The sequence below is a fragment of the Salvelinus fontinalis genome, chromosome 24 (genome assembly GCF_029448725.1).
Source record: "Salvelinus fontinalis isolate EN_2023a chromosome 24, ASM2944872v1, whole genome shotgun sequence".
NCBI lineage: Eukaryota > Metazoa > Chordata > Actinopteri > Salmoniformes > Salmonidae > Salvelinus > Salvelinus fontinalis.
Window position 1 is genome coordinate 41,274,323 of NC_074688.1, and position 26,543 is coordinate 41,300,865.

The 26,543-nt window shown below is 48.3% G+C and overlaps 1 protein-coding gene across 2 annotated transcripts in view; it reads right to left on the bottom strand.

Moving 5' to 3' along the window:
* LOC129822446 (ventricular zone-expressed PH domain-containing protein-like) overlaps positions 1–26,543 on the bottom strand; it is a 182,505-nt gene that overhangs the window by 79,187 nt on the left and 76,775 nt on the right. For both annotated transcript variants that reach the window (XR_008754488.1, XM_055880730.1), the window contains exons 7-11: positions 23,314–23,534; positions 21,138–21,410; positions 19,550–19,932; positions 10,050–10,189; positions 8,154–8,288 (exon numbers count right to left, since the gene is read on the bottom strand). Coding sequence is in view for 1 of the 2 variants with exons in the window: in XM_055880730.1 (XP_055736705.1) it covers positions 8,154–8,288; positions 10,050–10,189; positions 19,550–19,932; positions 21,138–21,410; positions 23,314–23,534 (1,152 nt within the window). In the remaining variant the exon portion in view is untranslated. The remainder of the gene's footprint in view (positions 1–8,153; positions 8,289–10,049; positions 10,190–19,549; positions 19,933–21,137; positions 21,411–23,313; positions 23,535–26,543) is intronic.

Sequence of the window (26,543 nt, forward strand, 5' to 3'; positions counted from 1 at the left end):
AAACGTGAAAATTACCATATCTAAGTGTTCGCTTGGCAGATTTTTATTTTTTTTGTACTTTACCATCGTTGCGAACTGTGTGAAGACCATTTCTCACTAACAAAGACAGTAATTAGTTTGCCAGAATTTTACATAATTATGATATAACATTGAAGGTTGTGCAATGTAACAGCAATATTTAGACTTAGGGATGCCACCCGTTCGATAAAAGTACTTTACCATTTGTCTAGTGACCCACCTAAAGTACTGTACCATTTGTCTAGTGACCCACCTGTTGAACAGAACAATATTTTTCAAGGTAGAGGCTTTAGCCCTGCTGTTGGAGGAACTAGGTGTGACAGCCCGTCATAACCTTAACCATCTGACTCCCTATATCTCTCTGTCCTTCCTTCCTTCCTTATCCCCTATTCCATAACCATTGGCTCCCTTCCTTCCTTCCTTATCCCCTATTCCCTAACCATTGGCTCCCTCCCTTCCTTATCCCCTAAACTCTAACCATGGCCTCTCTACTTTGCGAATCCCTTATCCCCTAAGCCCTAACCATTGCTTCCCTCCCTTCCTTATTCCCTAAGCCCTAAAGAGAGAGAGACAGAGAGCGAAAGAGAAAGAGACAGAGAGAGAAAGAGAGAGAGAAAGAAAGAGAGAAAGGGCTCTATATTATTCAGTATTGTCACGGCCGTCAAAGGGAGGAGACCAAGGTGCAGCGTGGGATGCGTACATACTTCTTTATTACAAAGAACGAACACTAAACAAACTAACAAAATAACAAACGAACCGTGAAGCTATACAAAAATGAGTGCTGACAGGCGTCTACTAATTCACAACTACCCACCAATACAGGTGGGAAAAGGCAACCTAAGTATGGTTCTCAATCAGAGACAACGATAGACAGCTGCCTCTGATTGAGAACCACACCCGGCCAAACACACAGAAATACAAATCATAGAAAAAGCAACATAGAATGCCCACCCAAATCACACCCTGACCAAACCAAAATAGAGACATAAAAAGCTCTCTACGGTCAGGGCGTGACAAGTATATTCTGTATACACACGCAACCACGCTTGAACTTGCACATTATGCACACACACAGACGTTCTCCCTGAACTAAACAGTGAGATTATACATACATTATGTCAGTGTCCTGATATCCTGAACAATGGAAACTGAGCAGAGTGAGATGGGGGCTTCGGTTCGAGACACAGCAGGTTGACAAAAGCACAAAGACAGAGACAAAGTGAAAAACAGTGTGTGCCTGTGTGTGTGTACAAACAGAAGGGGGAACTAACAGAAGGGGGAACTAACAGAAGGGGGAACAAACAGAAGGGGGAACAAACAGAAGATGGAACCAACAAAGAGTCACTGACAACAACCAAATGTAAACAGGTGGGGTTTTAGGAGGGGCTCTGAAAGACACTCATGGTTGTCGTCCACTGAAAGTTGCATAGCAACAACCACTGGGACCTAAAAGACACCCACCATGAGACCCACTAAATTTACCCAAGAAGAGGCAAACAAAAGAAAAACCCACACCAAACTTAAAGACAGGAAGCAAACCAAAAAGTTGAGCAAAAACAAAACAGGGAAGATTGTTTGTCTAGAAATCAAATAGGGAGCGACAACTAAAGGTGTTGGCCCTCCACATCTATCAAGACAACTGCAGCACTGGGCCAGCCACAATTAAATAGCACCTGGGCCAGCCACAATTAAATAGCACCTACCCCACTCCCTGTCAGACTCAGCCCCGGGAGAGTAACCTAAGCTTACCCCACGCCCTGTCAGACTCAGTTCCAGGAGAGTCACCTCAGCTTCCCCCCTCCCTGTCAGACTCAGCCCCGGGAGAGTAACCTCAGCTTACCCCACGCCCTGTCAGACTCAGCCCCAGGAGAGTCACCTCAGCTTCCCCCCTCCCTGTCAGACTCAGCCCCGGGAGAGTAACCTCAGCTTACCCCACTCCCTGTCAGACTCAGCCCCAGGAGAGTAACCTCAGCTTACCCCACGCCCTGTCAGACTCAGCCCCAGGAGAGTCACCTCAGCTTACCCCACTCCTTGTCAGACTCAGCCCCAGGAGAGTCACCTCAGCTTCCCCCCTCCCTGTCAGACTCAGCCCCGGGGGAGTCACCTCAGCTTCCCCCACTCAGGGTCAAAGGTCACTATACCATGACTAAGGGATATGACACAGCAGGCAAACGTTCCATCCATCCCAGCTCCTGCCCAATCAGCGCTGTTCTGCTGTTCACACACACACACACACACACACACACACACACACACACACACACACACACACACACACACACACACACACACACACACACACACACACACACACACACTTTTCTACGGCTTAAAATTGGGCAATACAAATACAGAGAAGGAAACCTTGGGTTGGGAAATAAGGGAAAATCATCCAAAATAACCTATTGTGACCGGCCAGAAACAAATATGTCAACACAATCACCACCACCAATCCCAAAACCCCAAGCACAACGGTGCCAGGACTGCCACAGGGCAACATTCTGAATTTCCTGGAAGTGATCTGGGCGTGTAATTAACACCACAAATGTCAAATTTGACGGATGAAGACAACAATGTATGACACACACACACACACACATCTTTGCACAATCAGAAGTGGGAAGGTGGTTTTGACAGAGTTTCAGAAACAATGGCTAGATTATGTGGCCGAGTCTGAATAGCACCTACCGTATCTGTTTAAACATCTAGAAACCCCTGTGTGTGTCTCTCTGTATGTTCTGTCACTGCCAGAAGGATATTATTCTAATGTTTTCAAGATGCAGAAGAGATTTCACCAAGACCTCCTGCAACTGTCCCCATTTTGGTAAACTTCAGGAGAGGGAGAGGGAGAGGGAGAGGGAGAGGGGGAGAGAGGGAGAGGGAGGGAGGAGGGGAGAGGGAGAAGGAGAGGAAGAAGGGAGGGAGGGAGGGAGGGAGGGAGGGAGGGAGGGAGGGAGGGGAAGGAGAAGGAGAGGAAGAAGGGAGGGAGGGAGGGAGGGAGGGGAAGGAGAAGGACAGGAAGAAGGAAAGGGGGGGAACAAGGGAGGGGAATAGAGGGAGATGAGAGAGGGTAAAATAGTAGGTGCAGGGGGGTAGAAAAGTACTCTATTTTAAAGAGGTATTATAAACACACCACAGAAATAACCTACTAATAGCCTACTCGTCCAGGTGGAAATGATTGTGGCCTCTCTTTCAGTCTCTTATTTTTCTCTCTCCCTCTTTCCTCTCTGTTATGGTTTAGAGTGATGCCCTCTCCTGGAGCCGGTTGAAATACGATCCTGTGTGTCTGTTCCATGGAAAACACTATGGAGAAATGAAGAATTCTGTTGATGCTTCGCTCTGGTGAGAACTACCCCCAGCAGATCATCTGAACACACACACAGAGCCAAGGTGGTTTTGCAAGGCGGTTTTGCTCCTTGTGATGGTCGTAAGAGTAATTTATAGGAGAGCAGCTATGCTGGGCACCAGAGTCTAACTCAGCCAAGCTGTGTCATAAACTGGTAACATTCCATTAAAAACACACACACACACACACACACACACACACACACACACACACACACACACACACACACACACACACACACACACACACACACACACACACACACACACACACACACACACACACACACACACACACACACACACACACACACACACACACACACACACACACACACACAAGGAAGCGAGCCAGCCTGTGTACAGTCATGGCCAAAAGTTTTGAGAATGACACAAATATTCATTTTCACAAAGTCTGCTGCCTCAGTTTGTATGATGGCAATTTGCATATACTCCAGAATGTTATGAAGAGTGATCAGATGAATTGCAATTAATTGCAAAGTCCCTCTTTGCCATGCAAATGAACTGAATCTCCCCCCCAAAAAATCCACTGCATTTCAGCCCTGCACACAAAAGGACCAGTTGACATCATGTCAGTGATTCTCTCTTTAACACAGGTGTGAGTGTTGACGAGGACAAGGCTGGAGATCACTCTGTCATGCTGATTGAGTTCGAATAACAGACTGGAAGCTTCAAAAGGAGGGTGGTGCTGGGAATCATTGTTCTTCCTCTGTCAACCACGGTTACCTGCAAGGAAACACGTGCCGTCATCATTGCGTAGCACAAAAAGGGCTTCACAGGCAAGGATATTGCTGCCAGTAAGATTGCACCTAAATCAACCATTTATCGGATCATCAAGAACTTAAAGTAGAGCGGTTCAATTGTTGGAAAGAAGGCTTCAGGGCGCCAAAGAAAGTCCAGCAAGAGCCAGGACCGTCTGCTAAAGTTGATTCAGCTGTGGGATTGGGGCACCAACAGTACAGAGCTTGCTCAGGAATGGCAGCAGGCAGGTGTGAGTGCATCTGCACGCACAGTGAGGCAAAGACTTTTGGAGGATGGCCTGGTGTCAAGAAGGGCAGCAAAGAAGCCACTTCTCTCCAGGAAAAACATCAGGGACAGACTGATATTCTGCAAAAGGTACAGGAATTGGACTGCTGAGGACTGGGGTAAAGTCATTTTCTCTGATGAATCCCCTTTACGATTGTTTGGGGCATCCGGAAAAAAGCTTGTCCGGAGAAGACAAGGTGAGCGCTACCATCAGTCCTGTATCATGCCACCAGTAAAGCATCCTGAGACCATTCATGTGTGGGGTTGCTTCTCAGCCAAGGGAGTGGGCTCACTCACAATTTTGCCTAAGAACACAGCCATGAATAAAGAATGGTACCAACACATCCTCCGAGAGCAACTTCTCCCAGCCATCCAGGAACAGTTTGGTGATGAACAATGCCTTTCCCAGCATGATGGAGCACCTTGCCATAAGGCAAAAGTGATAACTAAGTGGCTTGGGGAACAAAACATCGATATTTTGGGTCCATGGCCAGGAAACTCCCCAGACCTTAATCCCATTGAGAACTTGTGGTCAATCCTCAAGAGGTGGGTGGACAAACAAAAACCCACAAATTCTGACAAAATCCAAGCATTGATTATGCAAGAATGGGCTGCCATCAGTCAGGATGTGGCCCAGAAGTTAATTGACAGTATGCCAGGGCGGATTGCAGAGGTCTTGAAAAAAAAGGGTCAACACTGCAAATATTGACTCTTTTCATCAACTTGTCAATAAAAGCCTTTGACACTTATGAAATGTTTGTAATTATACTTCATTATTCCATAGTAATGTCTGACAAAAATATCTAAAGACACTGAAGCAGCAAACTTTGTGGAAATTAATATTTGTGTCATTCTCAAAACTTTTGGCCACGACTGCAGTAATACACTGGTTGGTCTCTATTTTAAACACATTACAGGTGAGAGGCAGGGGTGATGACATTTGAAACCGGCTCTGACGGAGACAACAGGTCTCATATGTCAACCCTTACCCTCTCGTAATCTCTTACCCTATACCTCCTCCCTCCCTCAGTCTCTCTACCTCCTCCCTCAAGTCTCTCTCTACCTCCTCCCTCCCTCAGTCTCTCTCTACCTCATCCCCTCTCAGTCTCTCTACCTCCTACCTCTCTCAGTCTCTCTCTACCTCATCCCCTCTCAGTCTCTCTACCTCCTACCTCTCTCAGTCTCTCTCTACCTCCTCCCTCTTTAAGTCTCTCTCTACATCCTTCCCTCAGTCTCTCTGCCTCCTACCTCCCTCAGTCTCTCTACCTCCTCCCTTCCTCAGTCTCTCTCTACCTCCTCCCTCCCTGAGTCTCTCTACCTCCTCCCTCCCTGAGTCTCTCTACCCAATCTCATCCTTACCTTACCACTGCCTCACCCCCTCTGTCTACTGTCCCCTCTCTGTCTCCTTTCCCCTCTCCCCTCTGTCTCCTCTCCCCCTCTGTCTCCTCTCCCCCTCTGTCTCCAGCCCCCTTTCCCCCTCTGTCTCCTCTCCCTTCTGTCTCCAGCTCCCTCTCCCCCTCTGTCTCTTGTCCCTTTTCCCCTCCGTCTCCTGTCCCATCTCCCCTGTCTCCTCTCCCCTCTGTCTCCTGTCCCCTCTCCCCTGTCTCCTCTCCCCTCTGTCTCCTGTCCCCTCTCCCCTGTGTCTCCAGCCCCCTCTCCCCCTCTGTCTCCTGTCCCCTCTCCCTTCTTTCTCCTGCCCGCTGTCCCCCTCTTCCCCCCTGTCCCCAGCCCCCCCCCCCTCCCGTCTTCTGTACCCTCTCCCCCTCTGTCTCCTCTCCCCCTCTGTCTCCCATCCCCTCTCCCCCTCTGTCTCCTGCCCCCGTCTACCCCTCTCCCCCTCTGTCTCCTGTACTCTCTCCCCCTCTGTCTACTGTCCCCTCTCACCCTCTATCCTCTCTCCCCCTCTGTCTCCTGTCCCCTCTCCCCTTCTGTATCCTGTCCCCTCTTCCCCCGTCTCCTCTCCCCACTCCCTTTCTGGCTTCTGTACCTTCTCTAACCCTGGCTCCTCTCACCATCTGTCACCTGTCCCTCCTCTCCTAGATGTAAGCCTTAGTCTTCCCTTCCCCTGTGTACTGTGTTCACATAAAGAGCTTGCCTCTCTTAGACTTTTTCCTATCAGCAGGAAGTTGATTAGCAGAGTAATAAAGCCTCAGTCAGACCCATGTGTTTCTTACTGCAGGGGACCAGAGGACCAGAGGGCTAGAGGACAAGGGGGCCAGAGGACAGGGGATCAGAGGACCAGAGGACCAGGGGATCAGGGGGCCAGGGGATCAGAGGGCCAGGGGACCAGAGGGCCAGGGGATCAGGGGATCAGGGGACCAGAGGACCAGGGGATCAGAGGGCCAGGGGATCAGAGGACCAGAGGGCCAGGGGATCAGAGGACCAGGGGATCAGGGGACCAGAGGGCCAGGGGATCAGAGGACCAGAGGACAAGGGGGTCAGAGGACCAGAGGACCAGGGGGCCAGAGGACCAGGGGACCAGAGGACCAGGGGGCCAGAGGACCAGGGGATCAGAGGGCCAGAGGACCAGGGGGCCAGAGGACCAGAGGACCGGGGACCAGAGGACCAGGGGGCCAGAGGACAAGGGGGCCAGAGGACCAGGGGATCAGGGGACCAGGGGATCAGGGGACCAGAGGACCAGGGGATCAGAGGACCAGAGGGCTAGGGGATCAGAGGGCCAGAGGATCAGAGGACCAGGGGGCCAGAGGACAAGGGGGCCAGAGGACCAGGGGATCAGGGGACCAGAGGACCAGAGGGCCAGGGGACCAGAGGACCAGGGGATCAGGGGATCAGGGGACCAGAGGACCAGGGGATCAGAGGGCCAGAGGATCAGAGGACCTGGGTGAATGGCTCTAATTGGAGAACCATGCTGGACAGAGCAGAGGGAGAGGGGAAACATTGCACATGGGATGGATGAGTTCTAAAAGGTTCTCTTCACTCTTTCTCCATTTCTCTTTCTCCTTTCTTTCCATCATGTTCTTACTTCTCCTCTCCTCTCCTCTCCTCTCCTCTCCTCTCCTCTCCCTCCCCTGACGGGTTGAGAGAAGTACACGCAAGCACTCACAGATGTTCATGACACATTCACATAAAGTGACCACTCAAACGTATACGACCGACGAGTGCACCCCTTTAATGAACCGGACCATGGTGTCACACCGCGGTCGAGTTCCGAGTGGTCAAATCTGTTCCAAATGTGGACCAGAACCGCTGGGTTCCTTACGAATACGTAAATAACAGAACCAACCAGACAGGGGTATCAGCAAGTTTCACAGGCATATCTTTACTAGTCTGTACGTAGGGGTTAACTTCATATAACACAGTGTGTTTGTGTTTGTGTATGTGTGTTTATGCATAACACGTGTCCAACATAAACACGCTCCATATGGCAGCCATAGCTGGCCTGTGTCTGTACCGTCAAAACACCATATGGAAGAAATAGTGCTTCGCCCCCTTTTAACAAGGCCCTTCCCCCTTTTAACAAGGCCCTTCCCCCTTTAATAATGTCCTCTCCCCCTTTTAAATTAAAGAAAAATGTGCTTCCAGAAGTGTCCATTTAGAGAGCTGTGGAGGGAGGGTCAAGTGTTCTGAGCTTTGTTGAACTTTGACCCCCTGAAGCAATCTAGTTCTGAGGCTTCGTAGTCTATGAGATCATTTCTTCTGTTGAAAGAATATAGGAGGGATCAGCATATGTATACACACACACACGCACACGCACACACACACACACAGACACACACACGTACCTTTCTGTGTGGAGTGGGCTGTTGTGTCATGGCCATGGAGAAGCCGTGAGCTCCTTTTAGCTGGGTCCTCTCCCACAGTGTCCCCAACCTCTGAACACAGTCATCCAGAGAGGAGAGGGGAGCGCTGTGCTTACTCTGGAGGACAGGGAGACAGGGCTTTAATCCAGTTGATAAAGAAATCACCTCTATTGTGATGTTAGTGTGCGTGTGTGTGTGTGTGTGTGTGTGTGTGTGTGTGTGTGTGTGTGTGTGTGTGTGTGTGTGTGTGTGTGTGTGTGTACAGTTGAAGTCGGAAGTTTACATACACTTAGGTTGGAGTCATTACAACTCGTTTCTCAACCACTCCACACATTTCTTGTTAACAAACTGTAGTTTTGGCAAGTCGGTTGGGACATCTACTTTGTGCATAACACAAGTAATTTTTCCAACAATTGTTTACAGACAGATTATTTCACTTATATTTCACTGTATCACAATTCCAGTGGGTCAAAAGTTTACATACACTAAGTTGACAGTGCCTTTAAACAGCTTGGAAAATTCCCGAAAATGATGTCATGGCTTTAGAAACTTCTGATAGGCTAATTTACATAATTTGAGTCAATTGGAGGTGTACCTGTGGATGTATTTCAAGGCCTACCTTCAAACTCAGTGCCTCTTTGCTTGACATCATGGGAAAATCAAAAGAAATCAGCCAAGACCTCAGATTTTGTTTTTTAGACCTCCACAAGTCTGGTTCATCCTTGGGAGTAATTTCAAAATGCCTGAAGGTACCACGTTCATCTGTACAAACAATAGTATGCAAGTATAAACACCATGGGACCACACAGCCGTCATACCGCTCAGGAAGGAGACGCGGTCTGTGTCCTAGAGATGAACGTACTTTGGTGCGAAAAGTGCAAATCAATCCCAGAACAACAGCAAAGGACCTTGTGAAGATGCTGGAGGAAACAGGTACAAAAGTATCTATATCCACAGTAAAACGAGTCTTATATCGACATAACCTGAAAGGCTGTTCAGCAAGGAAGAAGCCACTGCTCCAAAACCGCCAGAAAAAAGCCAGACTACGGTTTGCAACTGCACATGGGGACAAAGATCGTACATTTTGGAGAAATGTCTGATGAAACAAAAATAGAACTGTTTGGCCATAATGAACATCGTTATGTTTGGAGGAAAAAGGGGGAGGCTTGCAAGCCGAAGAACACCATCCCAAATACTAATTGAGTGTATGTAAACTTCTGACCCACTGGGAATGTGATGAAAGAAATAAAAGGTGAAATAAATCATTCTCTCTACTATTATTCTGACATTTCACATTCTTAAAATAAAGTGGTGATCCTAGCTGACCTAAGACAGGGAATTTTTACTAGGATTAAATGTCAGGAATTGTTAAAAAATACATTTAAAAAGTTCAAATGTATTTGGCTAAGGTGTATGTAAACTTCCGACTTCAACTGTATGTGTGTGTGTGTGTGTGTCTGTATGTGTTTATGTGTGTGTGTATGTGTTTATGTGTGTGTGTATGTGTGTGTATGTATATGTGTGTGTATGTGTGTATGTGTGTGTGTGTGTGTATGCGTGAGTATGCGTGAGTGTGTGTGTGTGTGTGTGTGTGTATGTGTGTGTATGCGTGAGTATGCGTGAGTGTGTGTGTGTGTGTGTATGCGTGAGTATGCGTGAGTGTGTGTGTGTGTGTGTGTGTGTGTGTGTGTGTGTGTATGCGTGAGTGTGTGTGTGTGTGTATATGTGTGTGTGTATGCGTGTGTTTGTGTGTGTGTGTATGCGTGTGTGTGTGTGTGTGTGTGTGTGTGTGTGTGTGTGTGAGTGTGTGTGTGTGTTCGTGTGTGTGTGTGTGTGTGTGTATGTGTATGCGTGTGTGTTGTGTTATAGAGCATCTACCTGTAGGTGAAGCAGCATGATGTTGATCCAGAGGTGCGGCTGGAGGCTGGTGAGGGTGAAACAGGACTTGGTATAGAGACAGTAATGCCCCTTTAGAGGGCACGAGAACGACAGCTTTGCAACACAGCCACGGCTTGAGTCTGAAACACACACACACACACACGCGCGCGTAGAGAGTCAGACAATTCAGTTTAGCGTTTTTTTTTCTTTTCTTAATTTCACTCCACAACTTTCCAACTTTGTCCACTCATCTCTTCCTCTCCCCTCCTCTCCCCTCCCCTCCCATCCTCTCTTCTCCCCTCCCTCCCTCCCTCCCTCCCCTCCCCTCCCCTCTCTCTGAGGATAGTTTAGTCCTGTAGACTATAGGTCTGTACCACTGTTACCTCACATTACATTCCTACCAGAACTGCCAAAGCTCCAGGAGAAACTAGCCCCAAACACCTTATTAACCTTCTACAGTCTAGAAACACTGTATATGTGTATGTTGCTGAGTGTGCTGTCTGTTTGTTGTGTGTGTGTGTGTCTGTACTGTAGGGTGTCTCAGGGTGTCTGTACTGTAGGGTGTCTCAGGGTGTCTGTACTGTAGGGTGTCTCAGGGTGTCTGTACTGTAGGGTGTCTCAGGGTGTGTTGCAATATGACATGTAGTATTTTCCCATTTTAGTTATACATTTTTCATATTAATTAGAAATTCCTGTTATTTTTCAAAGATTTCTTAGAAAAACAAGCGTCTTGCTGTGAAAAGTCAACGGAGCAATGAGCGTATACCAAGCTTTTAATTTTCAAAGACTCTTACATTTCATTCAGTTCGTGCCATGCTAATTTAGCTTTTTGAGACCTGCGAAAACAACTTTGAAGACTACGACTGCAACATGTAAAATCGTTAACAACCAAAAAGTTGCTATGTCAACAGAGCTTGGTGTTTATAATTGGATGTATTCGGTTATGAAATATGACTTTTTGGATATGATGTTTTCGATATGTTAGAGAACGACCCCACTGAACGATTCTCAACATGAATAATCCTATTTGTCTTGGTAAAACGTATTTTATAACATAAGGAATTGACATTTCATTAACAAAGTGTGTTTTGACCCTCTGGGGCAGAGTGGGTGGACACCTTACTAGTGCAGTGGACACCTTACTAGTGCAGTGGACACCTTACTAGTGCAGTGGACACCTTACTAGTGCAGTGGGCACCTTACTAGTGCAGTGGGCACCTTACTAGTGCAGTGGGCACCTTACTAGTGCAGTGGACACCTTACTAGTGCAGTGGACACCTTACTAGTGCAGTGGACACCTTACTAGTGCAGTGGACACCTTACTAGTGCAGTGGGCACCTTACTAGTGCAGTGGACACCTTACTATTGCAGTGGACACCTTACTAGTGCAGTGGGCACCTTACTAGTGCAGTGGGCACCTTACTAGTGCAGTGGGCACCTTACTAGTGCAGTGGACACCTTACTAGTGCAGTGGGCACCTTACTAGTGCAGTGGGCACCTTACTAGTGCAGTGGGCACCTTACTAGTGCAGTGGACACCTTACTAGTGCAGTGGACACCTTACTAGTGCAGTGGACACCTTACTAGTGCAGTGGACACCTTACTAGTGCAGTGGGCACCTTACTAGTGCAGTGGACACCTTACTAGTGCAGTGGACACCTTACTAGTGCAGTGGACACCTTACTAGTGCAGTGGGCACCTTACTAGTGCAGTGGGCACCTTACTAGTGAGTGGGCACCTTACTAGTGAGTGGACACCTTACTAGTGCAGTGGACACCTTACTAGTGCAGTGGGCACCTTACTAGTGCAGTGGACACCTCCTCAATGTTACAGCGTAGAGTGACGCCATGTGTGTATGTCCTGTGTACTGTGACCCGTGTTGTCACATGGATAAAATGACAGAGGGTCACAGACTCACGTGTCACCAAACAGCCACCGACACCATGACATCATCTAGCTGAGTCGTTCTGTGATGTCCTATCCTAAGCCTCTCAGGGCTGGAGACTGTTGTCTTTTAGTGGCTTTGAAAATGGGTGGATTTTTGTGTGTGTGTGTGTGTGTGTGTGTGTGTGTGTGTGTGTGTGTGTGTGTGTGTGTGTGTGTGTGTGTGTGAATAACTCCTGTCTGTCTCCTCCTTGGCTCTGGTGTTACAGAATTGAACCGTGTCACTGAGACCAAAGGAGGGACTACCACAACATCCCCTCCTGTCACTCTCTATCATGACCTCAACTTCCCCTGGCTCTATCACCCATTTCACTGTGAGTGTGTAAGGCAGCCCCCGGCACCTCTCTGATTCAGAGGCGTTCAGTTGTACAACTATGTGTTAGTGTGTACCGTGTGTGTGTGTGTGTGTGTGTGTGTGTGTGTGTGTTACCCAGCTGGCTCTCTGTTTCTTTATGTAATGTTTAAAGTGGTGTACTAAGATCAACAAGACCAATAGAGATTCAGTTGAATCCCAGTGTTCTCTAGGAAGCTGGCTGTGGTCAGTGTGCACATGTGCAGAAGGGTGGTACTCTGAGAGAGGCAGTTCTAACACATGAAAGACATTCTGCTTCCACTGGTGTCTTATTCACACAGTCACAATGATGTTGTGTGAGAAGAATTAAAACCCCAAAACCCATGTCCAATTGAGACAGCTACAAAGCTAGTCCATGATGATAACCCCAGGGCTCTACTGGGGTTAGAGAGGGACTGTTACCCCAGGGCTCTACTGGGGTTAGAGAGGGACTGTTACCCCAGGGCTATACTGGGGTTAGAGAGGGACTGTTACCCCAGGGCTCTACTGGGGTTAGAGAGGGACTGTTACCCCAGGGCTCTACTGGGGTTAGAGAGGGACTGTTACCCCAGGGCTCTACTGGGGTTAGAGAGGGACTGTTACCCCAGGGCTCTACTGGGGTTAGAGAGGGACTGTTACCCCAGGGCTCTACTGGGGTTAGAGAGGGACTGTTACCCCAGGGCTCTACTGGGGTTAGAGAGGGACTGTTACCCCAGGGCTATACTGGGGTTAGAGAGGGACTGTTACCCCAGGGCTCTACTGGGGTTAGAGAGGGACTGTTACCCCAGGGCTCTACTGGGTTAGAGAGGGACTGTTACCCCAGGGCTCTACTGGGGTTAGAGAGGGTCTGTTACCCCAGGGCTCTACTGGGGTTAGAGAAGGACTGTTACCCCAGGGCTCTACTGGGGTTAGAGAGGGACTGTTACCCCAGGGCTCTACTGGGGTTAGAGAGGGACTGTTACCCCAGGGCTCTACTGGGGTTAGAGAGGGACTGTTACCCCAGGGCTCTACTGGGGTTAGAGAGGGACTGTTACCCCAGGGCTCTACTGGGGTTAGAGAGGGGGACTGTTACACCAGGGCTCTACTGGGGTTAGAGAGGGACTGTTACCCCAGGGCTCTACTGGGTTAGAGAGGGGGACTGTTACCCCAGGGCTCTACTGGGGTTAGAGAGGGACTGTTACCCCAGGGCTCTACTGGGGTTAGAGAGGGACTGTTACACCAGGGCTCTACTGGGTTAGAGAGGGACTGTTATCTGGGGGTTACATGGGCCTCACTCTGGCTTACTTTAGGGTTAGAGGGAGTGGACCAGGGTAGATTGGATTGGGGAAAAGTGGAGAGGGGTGTAGGGGGGGCTGCACTGCTGACCCTGAGTCTGTACCCCCAGAAGGAGCGGGAGACAGTTTGAACCCCCACGCCTTATCTGGTTCTGGTTAGACTGCTCTGTAAGTCACAATTAAATAGTTCAATCCATTTACTGCAGCCCTGCGCATTCCTTAATATCATTAATAAAAAATAACACTGTATGCAATTATTTTTTGGGCTCTAAGTTTGGGTTCCAGTTTCACCTTCCAGTGTTACATAACAATGAACTCTTTTATCATCATGATCAATGATCAGATAATGTGTGAGTTGACCAGGTCATGTAATCAATCAACCTGATCACTGATTTTTCCATCTACATAACATTACAAAAATCATAAACTTTCTGTCCAAAAATGATGCAGAAAAATTAATCCATGCTTTTGCCCCTTTTAGATTAGACTACTCTCCAGCTACCCGGATAAAGCACAAAATAAACTTCAGTTAGTGCTAAACACGGCTGCTAGAATCTTGACTAGAACCAAAACATTCTTCATATTACTCCAGTGCTAGCCTCTCTACACTGGCTTCCTGTTAAGGCAAGGGCTGATTACAAGGTTTTACTGCTAACCTACAAAGCATTACATGGGCTTACTCCTATCTATCTTTCCGATTTGGTCCTGCCGTACATACCTACACGTACGCTACGGTCACAAGACGCAGGCCTCCTAACTGTCCCTAGAATTTCTAAGTAAACAGCTGGAGGCAGGGCTTTCTTCTATAGAGCTCCATTTTTATGGAATGGTCTGCCTACCCACGTGAGAGACGCAGACTCGGTCTCGACCTTTAAGTCTTTATTGAAGACTCATCTCTTCCGTAGGTCCTATGATTGAGTGTAGTCTGGCTCAGGAGTGTGAAGGTGAATGGAAAGGCACTGGAGCAACGAACCGCCCTTGCTGTCTCTGCCTGGCCGGTTCCCCTCTCTCCACTGGGATTCTCTGCCTCTAACCCTATTACAGGGGCTGAGTCACTGGCTTACTGGTGCTCTTTCATGCCGTCCCTAGGAGGGGTGCGTCACTTGAGTGGGTTGAGTCACTGACGTGACTCTTCCTGTCTGGGTTGGCGTCCCCCTCGGGTTGGCCCTGTCCGGGGGTATAGTCGGACGGGGCCACAGTTTCTACCGACCCCTCCTGTCTCAGCCTCCAGTAATTATGCTGCAGTAGTTTATGTGTCGGGGCTAGGGTCAGTCTGTTATATGTGGAGTATTTCTTCTTCTTACCCGGTGTCCTGCATGAATTTAAGTATGCTCCCTCTAACTCTCTCTCTCTTTCTCTCTGTTCTCTCTTCTCTCGGAGCAGCTGAGCCCTAGGACCATGCCTCAGGACTACCTGGCCTGATGACTCCTTGCTGTCCCCAGTCCACCCGCTGCTGCTCCAGTTTCAACTGTTCTGCCTGTGGCTATGGAAGCGTGACCTGTTCACCGGACCTGCTACCTTGTCTGTAGCTGCTGCTTTCGACTCCCTCTCTCTACCGCACCTGCTGTCTCTAACTCTGAATGATGAAAAGCCAACTGACATTTACTCCTGAGGTGCTGGCCTGTTGCCACTGTGATTATTATTATTTGACCCTGCTGGTCATCTATGAACATTTGAACATCTTGGCATGTACTGTTATAATCTCCACCTGGAACAGCCAGAAGAGGACTGGCCAACCCTCAGAGCCTGGTTCCTCTCGAGGTTTCTTCCTAGGTTCCTGCCTTTCTGGGGAGTTTTTCCTAGCTGCCGTGCTTCTACATCTGCATTGCTTGTTGTGTGGGGGTTTAGGCTGGGTTGCTGTATAAGCACTTTGTGACATCGGCTGATAAATGTATAAATACATTTGATTGATAATGTGTGAGTTGACCAGGTCATGTAATCAATCATAATGTTGTAAGACTTTTCATTTAGAGCCAAATCCTTCAATAAAACAACTTGACCAGTATTCTATCTTTCAGACATATAGGTAACTGCCAAAATAAAGGAAACACTTGAGTAAATGAGGGCAATTGCTGAGGTGTGTCCTTAAAAACGTGCACCAACGTGCCAATTTCAGTATGCGCAATTTCAGTACCGCTAAGACCAACCTAAAGCTGGTCTTAGCAGTAATGCGGTTGGTTATGGCATGGACTTTGGCAATGGATATGCACATGGAACAAGAGATGTGCTTTTTGTGCCCCTTAACCTAAACAATTATGTTTTTTCCTATTTTGTTTAATTTCATTAAAAACCGAGCAAAGCCTTCCCTCCTCTCAATGAAGGCAGTTGTTGTTGTTCTTCCCACAATGCATTCGCCAAGTAGTCTAGACTACCGATAAAGGGTTTGGCTCGTGAGCCCCGCTTTGAAATAAATCTTAATCACCAAAGCTTTATTAAAAGATCAAGTTTGTGAGCAGCAAAACAGTGAGCAGACATTCCGTTATTATTTTAACCAGCTCCTGTTGTTATTGTGGATGTATGTAAAAAGTCCTCCATGGACCTCCCGAGTGGTGTAGTGGTCTAAGGCTCTGCATCGCAGTGCTAGCTGTGCCACTAGAGATCCTGGGTTCAAGTCCAGGCTCTGTCGCAGCCGGCCGTGACCGGGAGACCCATGGGGCGGTGCACAATTGGCCCAGTGTCGTCCAGGTTAGGGGAGGGTTTGGCCGGCAGGGATGTTCGTTCCCATCGTGCACTAGCGACTCCTGTGGCGGGCCGGGAACAGTACACGCTAACACGGTCGCCAGCTGTACGGTGTTTGCTCCGACACATTGGTGCGGCTGGCTTCAGGGTTAAGTTGGCATTGAATCAAGAAGCAGTGCGGCTTGGCAGGGTTGTGTTTCGGAGGACGTATGGCTCTCAACCTTCGCCAATCCCAAGTCTGTACGGGAGTTGCAGCGATGAGACAAGACTGTAACTACCAATTGGGGTGAAAAAGGGGTATAATATTTTTTATTAAACAAATACAATTTAAAAAACCTCCATGTAGGTTATATGTCCATCATGGAATGAGAGATGAGATAATCCAGTGACAATCATATTTAGAAACGTTTAAAGTTTTTATCCTGTAACAATTGCTTGTTTTCCATTTCTTCCGATTCAAAAACAAGCACTTAGTAGGCTACCCTTACCCTTAGTAGGCCACCCTTACCCTTAGTAGACCACCCTTACCCTTAGTAGGCTACCCTTACCCTTAGTAGACTACCCTTACCCTTAGTAGGCCACCCTTACCCTTAGTAGACCACCCTTACCCTTAGTAGACTACCCTTACCCTTAGTAGGCCACCCTTACCCTTAGTAGACCACCCTTACCCTTAGTAGGCCACCCTTACCCTTAGTAGACTACCCTTACCCTTAGTAGACCACCCTTACCCTTAGTAGACCACCCTTACCCTTAGTAGACCACCCTTACCCTTAGTAGACTACCCTTACCTTAGTAGACTACCCTTACCCTTAGTAGACCACCCTTACCCTTAGTAGACAACCCTTACCCTTAGTAGACCACCCTTACCCTTAGTAGACCACCCTTACCCTTAGTAGACTACCCTTACCCTTAGTAGACTACCCTTACCCTTAGTAGACTACCCTTACCCTTAGTAGACCACCCTTACCCTTAGTAGACTACCCTTACCCTTAGTAGACCACCCTTACCCTTAGTAGACCACCCTTACCCTACTATAACGACAGCTGGTTCAACAGAAATGTGTGTGGTATCGTTCTTATCCTGGCCATGCAGTAGCCACGGATCCTGTCCATTAAAGGTTTCTAAATGTCCTACTCCTGAGGCTTTTGCATGATTCACAATTATTATTTTAACCAGGCAAGTCAGTTAAGAACACATTCTTATTTACAATGACGGCCTACCGGGCAACAGTGGGTTAACTGCCTTGTTCAGGGGCAGAAGAAAATATTTTTACCTTGTCAGCTCGGAGATTCGATCCAGCAACCTTTCGGTTACTGGGCCAATGCTCCAACCACTAGGCTACCTGCCGCCCACAGTTCCCACAGGCATACCTTCCACCCACAGTTCCCATAGGCATACCGGCCGTGTACAGTTCCCACAGGCATACCTACCGTGTACAGTTCCCACAGGCATACCTGCCGTGTACAGTTCCCACAGGCATACCTGCCGTGTACAGTTCCCACAGGCATACCTGCCGTGTACAGTTCCCATAGGCATACCTGCGTGTACAGTTCCCACAGGCATACCTGCCGTGTACAGTTCCCACAGGCATACCTGCCGTGTACAGTTCCCACAGGCATACCTGCCGTGTACAGTTCCCACAGGCATACCTGCCGTGTACAGTTCCCACAGGCATACCTGCCGTGTACAGTTCCCACAGGCATACCTGCCGTGTACAGTTCCCATAGGCATACCTGCCGTGTACAGTTCCCATAGGCATACCTGCGTGTACAGTTCCCACAGGCATACCTGCCGTGTACAGTTCCCACAGGCATACCTGCCGTGTACAGTTCCCACAGGCATACCTGCATGTACAGTTCCCATAGGCATACCTGCCGTGTACAGTTCCCACAGGCATACCTGCCGTGTACAGTTCCCACAGGCATACCTGCCGTGTACAGTTCCCACAGGCATACCTGCCGTGTACAGTTCCCACAGGCATACCTGCCGTGTACAGTTCCCACAGGCATACCTGCCGTGTACAGTTCCCACAGGCATACCTGCCGTGTACAGTTCCCACAGGCATACCTGCGTGTACAGTTCCCACAGGCATACCTGCCGTGTACAGTTCCCACAGGCATACCTGCCGTGTACAGTTCCCACAGGCATACCTGCCGTGTACAGTTCCCACAGGCATACCTGCCGTGTACAGTTCCCACAGGCATACCTGCCGTGTACAGTTCCCACAGGCATACCTGCCGTGTACAGTTCCCACAGGCATACCTGCCGTGTACAGTTCCCACAGGCATACCTGCCGTGCACAGTTCCCACAGGCATACCTGCCGTGTACAGTTCCCACAGGCATACCTGCCGTGTACAGTTCCCACAGGCATACCTGCCGTGCACAGTTCCCACAGGCATACCTGCCGTGTACAGTTCCCACAGGCATACCTGCCGTGCACAGTTCCCACAGGCATACCTGCCGTGTACACTCCATTTGGGCTTTATCCCTCTCCATTTCCAAAGAGCGCCTCTAGTCCGGTTATCAGACACCCTCTTCCAAACACATTCAACATGTTCAGTCCTATAAGTCCATATCAACGGAAGGCCTAGGATATATCTTGCTTTATTGAGAACGTGCCTCACAAACACAATACAATTAGTGGAAGCCCTGGGTTTTTTATTTGAGGAGAAGTGTGATGTTCAAAGGCCTATACTCGTTGAAGCCAATTACAACAATGTTGACTGTCAACATCTCAAACACAGGATGTCATTTTATATTATTTTTTACTGTTGCTATCACTCGTTACTGTAGCCGATGCTATTTAATAAACTGTAGTATCAATCCACAATGGACTAGGATTCCTCCAGCCCAATTGGATTTGATGACAACGCAAAGGCCGTCAGTAACCTACAGAACTGGAGACAACAGCATGCAGTAATAAGCCACGGAACTGCTTGATTGTCCAGTGAGTAACCAAGCCCTCGTCACACCTACAACTTGTTAATGCATCAATACCCAGCCCTTTCGCACCACCGCTAGCTATTGCACTCATACTTTAATTCCACTCGTATTTCTCACACCTTCCCGGACCTATAGCTCTATCACCACCGATTACATTTACCAGGTTTGTTCAAATAGACGTTTATGTTGGTGTTTCCTTTATTTTGGCAGTTACCTCCACCTCACTCTAATGCTTTTTACTGACTTCCCTGACTATTTAAGTTATGAGTGCCCAACACGGAAGGATTTGGTCTTAAATCAGGTATGATGAGCTGGTAATAGCAGTGTACCTTCTATGACACAGTGTTCTGGTATGGGGATCTGTTGGACCATCACAGAACAGAACTCTTTGATCTTCTCCATGTTGTCCCTCAGGTGGCTGTACAGCTTGTCCTCTTTCCCAGTGTCCCTCTTCACTCCTCTCCTTCCTTCCCCCTCTCCCTGTCCATCCCTCTGTTCCTCACGGGGCGTGGCCGGAGGGGTGGCGGGAGACAGGGAACCCGCATTGGTTAGTTCCCTCTCAGTGGGAGAGGTGTCTAAGTTTTCCGTTTGCTGATTGGGTGGGGACACTGAGAGAAATGCATCAGACGTTAGCTCCACCCCTTCTCCATCCTGACCACTCTCAGAGTTGATGGACCGTGACCTCACGGCGTGCAGAGCCAGACTCTTTGACCTGAGGAAGACACACACAGACGTCTACCTCAGTTATGGAATAATAACATATTCATAAGGTGATAATATATTGTAACAGCTTTATACAAGACATTTAGAAGTGGTGTTAACCTGTAAAACACTTGAATCAAGTGTTATATGGGAGAAAGTAAAAGAGTACTACAGAAATAAGTTCTTTACTTTTCCTGTACTGTTGTTGATGTATCCATTTTGTTTCAAAATGTTAATAACTTTTGCACTGATATCCTTCAATACTTCTGGTTGTATGGTTTCAGTAAAGTCATGTGTGCTGACATAGATATGGTGTTGTTATAGACTCACCTGTTACATCACATAGATATAGTGTTATAGACTCACCTGTTACATCTCATAGATATGGTGTTATAGACTCACCTGTTACATCTCATATATATGGTGTTATAGACTCACCTGTTACATCTCATAGATATGGTGTTATAGACTCACCTGTTACATCTCATAGATATGGTGTTATAGACTCACCTGTTACATCTCATAGATATGGTGTTATAGACTCACCTGTTACATCTCATAGATATGGTGTTATAGACTCACCTGTTACATCACATAGATATGGTGTTGTTATAGACTCACCTGTTACATCTCATAGATATGGTGTTATAGACTCACCTGTTACATCTCATAGATATGGTGTTATAGACTCACCTGTTACATCTCATATATATGGTGTTATAGACTCACCTGTTACATCTCATAGATATGGTGTTGTTATAGACTCACCTGTTACATCTCATAGATATGGTGTTATAGACTCACCTGTTACATCACATAGATATGGTGTTATAGACTCACCTGTTACATCTCATAGATATGGTGTTATAGACTCACCTGTTACATCACATAGATATGGTGTTATAGACTCACCTGTTACATCTCATAGATATGGTGTTATAGACTCACCTGTTACATCACATAGATATGGTGTTGTTATAGACTCACCTGTTACATCTCATAGATATGATGTTGTTATAGACTCACCTGTTACATCACATAGATATGGTGTTGTTATAGACTCACCTGTTACATCACATAGATATGATGTTGTTATAGACTCACCTGTTACATCACATAGATATGGTGTTATAGACTCACCTGTTACATCTCATAGATATGGTGTTATAGACTCACCTGTTACATCTCATAGATATGGTGTTGTCATAGACTCACCTGTTAAATCTCATCTCTCTGTATTCCTCTCTAGCGGCTTGTCCCATGCTGTATCTGCGTTGGTGTGTAGTTGACCCGCCGTCTGTCTCCCCCTCTCCCCCCTCATCCCCCATCTTCTCCTCAAACGCCTGGATCTTCACCTGCAGTCGCTGCTCTGACCCCCTTCCACACACCCCTGCACCCAAACACACACTGGCCTCCAACCCCCCTGCACCTCCACACACACTGGCCTCTGAGGAAGGGGAGGGAGGGCCTTCTGATTCCTCCTCAACCCTGAAACATACAGAGAGGGGAAGAGGTTTAAAGTAACAACCCTGAAACATACAGAGAGGGGAAGAGGTTTAAAGTAACAATCCTGAAACATACAGAGAGGGGAAGAGGTGTAATGTAACAACCCTGAAACATACAAAGAGGGGAAGAGGTTTAAAGTAACAACCCTGAAACATACAGAGAGAGGGGAAGAGGTTTAAAGTAACAACCCTGAAACATACAGAGAGGGGAAGAGGTTTAAAGTAACAACCCTGAAACATACAGAGAGGGGAAGAGGTTTAAAGTAACAACCCTGAAACATACAGAGAGGAGAAGAGGTTTAAAGTAACAACCCTGAAACATACAGAGAGGGGAAGAGGTTTAAGGTACCAACCCTGAAACATACAGAGAGGGGAAGAGGTTTAAAGTAACAACCCTGAAACATACAGAGAGGAGAAGAGGTTTAAAGTAACAACCCTGAAACATACAGAGAGGGGAAGAGGTTTAAAGTAACAACCCTGAAACATACAGAGAGGGGAAGAGGTTTAAAGTAACAACCCTGAAACATACAGAGAGGGGAAGAGGTTTAAAGTAACAACCCTGAAACATACAGAGAGGGGAAGAGGTTTAAAGTAACAACCCTGAAACATACAGAGAGGGGAAGAGGTGTAAAGTAACAACCCTGAAACATACAGAGAGGGGAAGAGGTTTAAAGTAACAACCCTGAAACATACAGAGGGGAAGAGGTGTAAAGTAGGAAATGTCTTAGCCAGTGTTTTCTCTCCCTATCTCTCTCTCTCTCTGTGTCACACACACTAGACCGGATAGGACTGGTGCTGGGCTGGAATGCTGTACATGAGGAAAGAGACAGATCGGACCTGAGAGAACTGGGCAGACCAGCTCACCTCTGGATATATTTCACACACACGCGCACGTGCACACACACACAGAGAGAGAGAGAGAGAGAGAGAGAGAAGGAGAGCGAGAGAACAGGGGAGAGGCCACTCTCTCCTACCATGTCAACCACTCCACTCGTCCGCCGATTGAACACTTTCAAATGCCCTTTGTTTGCCTCCCTCCTCATCTCCTCTGTTCTTTTTCTAATAAACCCTCCCACATTTCTCCCAGTCTTTATTTTCCAGAGAGACCCCAAGCAAAGCCTCTGGAAGCCACTGATACATAATGTTCCTGGACCAGGCAGTGTGTGGTACCATTCCCAGAACCCAGCCACCTGATGCACAGTCAACAGTAACACAATCATATAGACAAATGTGCCCACACACACACACACACACACACACACACACACACACACACACACACACACACACACACACACACACACACACACACACACACACACACACACACACACACACACACACACACACACACACACACACACACACACACACACACAACATCAGTAAAACACATCCTTATTTTTAACGAGTACATTTTTTCTGAAGTTTTTGATTCACACAATTGTAATTGCAAAGAATAACATGAGATTTGTGATTTGTTTTGACATTGTTAGGCTGGGCAGAGAAAGCGATAGGGTCGCTTTAATGGTTACAAACAGAGGTTATGCCTCTGTAGTAAAACGTACATGGTGGTAATAAAACAAATGGTCCATGTGGGTTCAGAATTATATTGAAACAGAATTAGATTCAAATCAATGTTTTACGGATCCTAAAAGGGGTGAATTGTTGCAGTGCCACACATTCCATTCGATGACGCATTTCCCTACGGACATGCTCCCATGGGGTCGGCTGAGTTTGTGTACAGTGCAGTGTTTTGTGGGCCCTGTCCACAAAATAAAATTATAGTCTGGCAAAAGAAGTGAGTGAGTGAGTGAGTGAGTGAGTGAGTGAGTGAGTGAGTGAGTGAGTGCGTGCGTGCGTGCGTGCGTGCGTGCATACCTTACCTGCAGTTGATAGTGGTGTCTGTCTCCAGTCTTCTCCCCAGTAGTCTGGCTATGGAGCTGAAGCTGTTACTCATCCTGTAGATGTCTTTGGCACAGCCTCCCAGGATGGAGCTGTATCTGTCAGTCAGGGCCCTGATCTCCAGCAGCAGACTGTGGTGAAAGCTGTGATCCATACTGCCCAGCAGAGACACTAGGTACACCAGGGAGCTACGGGCCTGATGCTGGGGGAGAGAGGGGGCAGGGAGGGGGAGAGAGGGGGCAGGGAGGGGGAGAGAGGGGAGAGAGGGAGAGAGAGGGGAGAGAGGGGGCGGGGAGAGAGGGAGAGAGAGGGGAGAGAGGGGGCAGGGAGGAGGAGAGAGGGGAGAGAGAGGGGGAGAGAGGGAGAGAGAGGGGGAGAGGAGAGGAGAGAGAGGGGGAGATAGGGAGAGAGGGGGCAGGGAGGGGGAGAGAGGGGAGAGAGAGGGGGAGAGAGGGAGAGAGAGGGGAGAGAGGGGGTAGGGAGGGGAGAGAGGGAGAGAGAGGGGGAGAGAGGGAGAGAGAGGGGAGAGAGGGGGCAGGGAGAGGGAGAGAGGGGGCAGGGAGGGGGAGAGAGGGGAGAGAGAGGGGGAGAGAGGGAGAGAGAGGGGAGAGAGGGGGCAGGGAGGGGAGAGAGGGGAAGAAAAATATATATATCATGACTGTGTGTGAGCCATGCGATATGGGGGCTCCCCTCTCACTTTCTCAAACACACACACACGTAAACGCACACACACGCACAATCACATACATACACACACAAACACACACACACATATGCACAGACACCACTAAAATACGGCGGCTACCAAGAAATTATTTTGTTTTTGGTAGTTTTATGCAATCGTTCCTTTAAACTGTCAACTGCCAACCAAAGCAAAGTGCCCTGTCTTTCCACACTCTGTTACCAAGTGGAAAACAAGCTGTGATTCTGGGAAACGTCTCCACTAAGACCTACTGGTTGATGACAGGGGAGCACCATGTTCCCCACTCCTGTTAACACACTCACATGTTTTATTGAACCTTTATTTAATTAGGCAAATCAGTTAAGAATAAATTATTATTTACAATGACGGCCTACCCTGGCCAAACCCAAATCACGGCCAGATGTGATACAGCCTGGATACGAACCAGGGACTGTAGTGACGCCTCTTGCACTGAGATGCAGTGCCTTAGACCGCTGTGCCACTCGGGAGCAAAGGGAGCTACGGGCCTGACACTGGGAGAGAGAGGGGGGAGGGAGGGGGGAGAGAAAGGGAGAGAGAGGGGGAGAGAGAGAGAGAGAGGGTGATAGGGGGGGGAGAGAGGGGAGAGAGGGGAGAGAAAGGGAGAGAGGGTGATAGAGGGGGAGAGAGAGGGGAAGAGAGGGGGTGAGGGGGAGAGAGGGGAGAGAGAGGGGAGAGAGGGGGAGAGAGGGGAAGAGAGAGGGAGAGAGAGGAAGAGAGAGGAGAGAGGGGGAGAGAGGGGAGAGAGGTAGAGAGAGAGGAAGAGAGAGGGAGAGGGGAGAGAGGGGGAGAGAGGGGAGAGAGGAAGAGAGAGAGGAAGAGAGAGGGAGAGAGAAGAGAGAGGGAGAGAGAAGAGAGAGGGAGAGAGAGGAAGAGAGGGGAGAGAGAGGGGAGAGAGAGGGAGAGAGAGAGGGAGAGAGAGGAAGAGAGAGGGGAGAGACAGGGAGAGAGAGAGTGAGAGGAAGAGAGAGGGGAGGGAGAGAGGGAGAGAGAGAGGGAGAGCGGGGAGAGGAAGAGAGAGGACACACACCATTACATTCCATTACACTGACTCCCTAGTCCCCCAATCACTGTCAATCTGCCTCACCTTGAAACAGTATAACCATCCCCAAAACCCTGTAATCATCTCTACCCCTGGCTAGAGGCTACATGCCAATGGTCACACATCCTGGCGGCCATTTTAGAGAGAATAGGAGATTCAGAGGAATGCCCAGTTTTCCTGAGATTCACTTGGAGAAGATAGGAGAGCGGAATATCAGATTCAGTGTCGGATTCAGCAGGCACACACACACACACACACACACACACACACACACACACACACACACACACACACACACACACACACACACACACACACACACACACACACACACACACACACACACACACACACACACACACACACACACACACTTCTGGGCCTTTAGCAGGACCGGGGGGCTTGTTACATTAAGAGAGAGGAGGACATTTTGTTCCAGATCTCATCTGCAGAGGGAGCAGAGGAATCAGTGTGCTGGTCCAATCAGGAGGCAGGGAGACAAAGAAAAGAAGGAAGTAAAACAGGTTGCTTTATTTAAACCCTCTCTAGCTCCTAACTGGAGCATTACACGTTTCACGTTACACGAAACATTTAACACACACCCACACCACACACACACGCACCTAGGACACACACACAAGCTACTGCTGGAGCGGATCGGTTTGGAATATTGTCAGAACAATAACAGAGGAGTGATTGGAGCTGACGGGCCAAATCGTTCCGCCTCTCATGGGAAGTGTGTGTGTGTGTGTGTTTGCATGTGTGTGTGTACGTGTGTGTATGTGTGTGTGTGTGTGTGTGTGTGTGTGTGTGTGTGTGTGTGTGTGTCTGTCTCCCGGAATGAGCAGAATACTGCTGCGAATCCACATTTATCCTGTCACCGTGGGGTTTTGCTTTTTCATAACTTCTAGGGAAACATGCCAATGAATAATGAAACACAAGAGCTAGTTTGTTGAGGGAGGGAGGGAGGGTGGATGGATGGATGGATGGAGAGAGTTTGTTGAGGGAGGGAGGGAGGGAGGGAGGGAGGGAGGGAGGGAGGGAGGGAGGGAGGGAGGGAGGGAAGGAAGGAGAGAGAGGAGGCTGGAGAGAGTTTGTTGAGGGAGGGAAGGAGAGAGAGAGGAGGCTGGAGAGAGTTTGTTGAGGGAGGGAAGGAGAGAGAGAGGAGGCTGGAGAGAGGGGGGTTACAGGAGTTGGCACCAGGTCAGGGTGTGAGGGGTAGCTAACTAGATGTGGTTCAAAGCTTTTCCCCCTCAAGTGTCTTGTAAATCCAGGAGAGTCATTCCAAAAGGATGCAGAGGGCTACAACATACCTCACACCGCTTCACAAGGTCTTGGGAGTCATTTAATCACTAGGTATTTCTCTCTCCTCTTCACAAGGTCTTGGGAGTCATTTAATCACTAGGTATTTCTCTCTCCTCTTCACAAGGTGATGGGAGTCATTTAAT